Source organism: Mesoplodon mirus (genome assembly GCF_964341445.2).
Source record: "Mesoplodon mirus genome assembly, chromosome: 6".
Taxonomy (NCBI): domain Eukaryota; kingdom Metazoa; phylum Chordata; class Mammalia; order Artiodactyla; family Ziphiidae; genus Mesoplodon; species Mesoplodon mirus.
The window spans coordinates 72408443-72411093 of NC_138982.1; the positions used below are offsets into that span (position 1 = coordinate 72408443).

The 2651-nt window shown below is 55.1% G+C and overlaps 1 protein-coding gene across 1 annotated transcript; it reads right to left on the bottom strand.

The window, feature by feature from the left end:
• Positions 1-608: 608 nt before the first annotated feature.
• LOC309805971 (proline-rich protein 23C-like) lies at positions 609-1391 on the bottom strand (the record flags this gene model as incomplete). The annotated part of the gene is made up of 1 exon (XM_082624335.1): positions 609-1391. The coding sequence occupies one exon, from the start codon at positions 1389-1391 to the stop codon at positions 609-611; it is 783 nt and encodes a 260-aa protein (XP_082480461.1).
• Positions 1392-2651: the final 1260 nt, after the last annotated feature.

Below are 2651 nucleotides of genomic sequence, written 5' to 3' on the forward strand. Positions count from 1 at the left end.
GGAAGAGAACTTCCTCAGGTTAAGAGGAAGCTATGAACAAACATCATACAATTATGTATAGTAACCATCATACTATTTTGCAACTTTCCAGGAGAGCAGCTCAAAACACCAAGAAAGAGAAAAGCCATGGCTAAAAATCTTCATAAATGCATGGGAAAACATATAACATGAGAAATCCAGTTATTTATTGGTTTGGGGAGAAATAGGGTAGCAATAGGGTATGGTGCTGGAGAGAGAAGAATTTGAGAGAAAATAACCAATGCAAACGAGCGGGAATGGATAGGCCTGAGAATGATGTTGTAAAGAAGTCCAGACGTCTGAACACACATTGTCCGGTATCCCTGGGCGGATTTTCCATTTCAAAGATGAGGTCTAGAGTCTGCTTTCTTTTCCTGACATCTTCTCCTGCTACTATAGCCAGTCTGGAGGGGAAAAGGAGTTGTTGGCCCACGAGATGCTTAATTTCCAGGTTGTAGGACATTCAGTGTAAAAGACGCCGGGAAATCCATTGGGCCTCCAGGATGGTAGCCAGAATTTGTGTGTGTGTGTGTGTCTGTGTGTGTGTGTGTGTGTGTGTGTGTGTGTGTGTGTGTACCCCGCGGTGCAGTTCATTCCGGGAACAGACATCTCTGGGCCTCGCGCTTAGGACGGTAAGGGCGTTGGGGGCGCTCGTGAGGACCCGGACTCAGAGAGGGAGGTAGAGGTTGGAGTGGTGAGTCGAGGGAGAGCTCCCGAAGGTGCAAGTGCAGGTTGTCGTCGTGGTGAGGAGAGCGTTTCTCTGGAGTAGGATTGGGCGCCCGAGGACGGGGCTCTGGGACAAAGCCCTGCGCGCTGGGTCCCGACACCCTTGCGGTGGGGCTGCGGAGCTCAGCGACGGAGCCGGCTTCAGCCTCCATCCCAGGCGGCAGGAGCTCGGCGTCTGCTTCCTCCTGGTTGGCCTCTTCTTGGCGGGCGATCTCTGGGACAGCTGCGCAGAAGAATCCCGGCTCCCGGGCCATGTACTCCCCTGGAGCGCTCAGGAAAGCGGCCCGTTGCAGGCCCTGTCCCCACGGGCCTTCCACGCCCCAGCCCAGGAGGGCCTCGGGGACCAGCATGAGCATGTGATCTCCGAGAGACACTTGCAGCACGGACGTGGGCTTGGGCGCCAGCAGCACGTCGACGCCATCTAGGGGCAGGTGCAGGGCACAGCCGGCGGGCAGGACCACTACGGAAGTGAGCGCGTCCGCGGCCGGAGGTCCCGTCAGGTTGTCCAGGCTGGGCGCCGCCTCGGACTCGGACTCGGGGTCCTCGGGCTCCTCCGTTCGGCGGCGCTTGGCGGGGCCGGGTCCTTCGGTCTGCGGTCCCCCCCAGTCCGCAGGGTAGGCACTGGGCCTGCGGGGCCGTTTGCCCATGACCTCGACCGACGGACGGCGCCCCCGGGGCCTGGCAGAGGGCGAGGAGGCGCTCGATCCTGCACGCTGTGACGGGTTTCGACGACGGCTGAGGCAAGCCGGGGCGGGGCGGCGCGATGCGGCGACGGCAGGACGGCGCGATACGGGACGAGTCCTCGGAGCTCCGGGGCCGCCTCCTGCAGTTGGTCCTGCAGTTCAGGTTTCTAGGGGAACGGCGTCTGGCGCGGGGCTGGGCCTGGCGCCTTCGAATCTTCAGCTCGTCACGCCGATTCGTCTACGCAACAGACAGCGAAAGATGTTGCCCGTGAAGCCAGTGGAATCCTAGTCGCAAAATGTCACGCGAAGCCCCGCCCCCTCCAAGGCTCCGCCCCGTAGACCTCGCGGTATCTGTGCTGCCCAATAGCCGGGGCTGTGGTTGGTAGAAAGCTACTGTTAAAGTCCTCCGGGGGCCAGAATACTCGTGTACTTCATTTTTAGAGAAAAAAAGATACCCCGAAAATGGAACTTTAACTATTAGTCACCTTTAAGGTTAATATTTTCCTTTGATTTCAGGCATTCTAGAGAAAAAAACCACTCAAATAGACCACCCCCCTGGCAACATAAAACGGACCTATCTAAACGTTCCATGAAATTCCTTTAATGCTTGTGCTTTCATTTCAGGAGTAAATGGAAAATACTCATATATGTTTAGGTAAAGCTCTGTCTTAATAGTCAAATATTTGTGGCAGTTCCTTCCTGAAGATAAAAGCTGTTATCAAATTAAAACAATCTTAGTATAATTAACTTGTTTTATTCAGTATTTATTATATGCCAACCATTCTACTGAGGTTTAAAAAATGATCTTCATTTATTAAATTAAATTAAATTAATTTATTTATTTATTTATTTGGCGGTACGCGGGCCTCTCACTGTTGTGGCCTCTCCCGTTGCGGAGCACAGGCTCCAGACGCGCTGGCTCAGCGGCCATGGCTCACGGGCCCAGCCCCTCCGCGGCATGCGGGATCTTCCCGGACCGGGACACGAACCCGTGTCCCCTGCGTCGGCAGGCGGACCCTCAACCACTGTGCCACCTGGGAAGCCCTGATCTTTGTTTTGAAAAAATTTTTTATTTTTATGTACTTTTGGCTGCGTTGGGTCTTTGTTGCTGCGTGCGGGCTTTCTCTAGTTGCAGCGAGCGGGGGCTAGTCTTCGCTGCGGTGCACAGGCTTCTCGTTGCGGTGGCTTCTGTTTGTTGCGGAGCACGGGCTCTAGGCACACGGG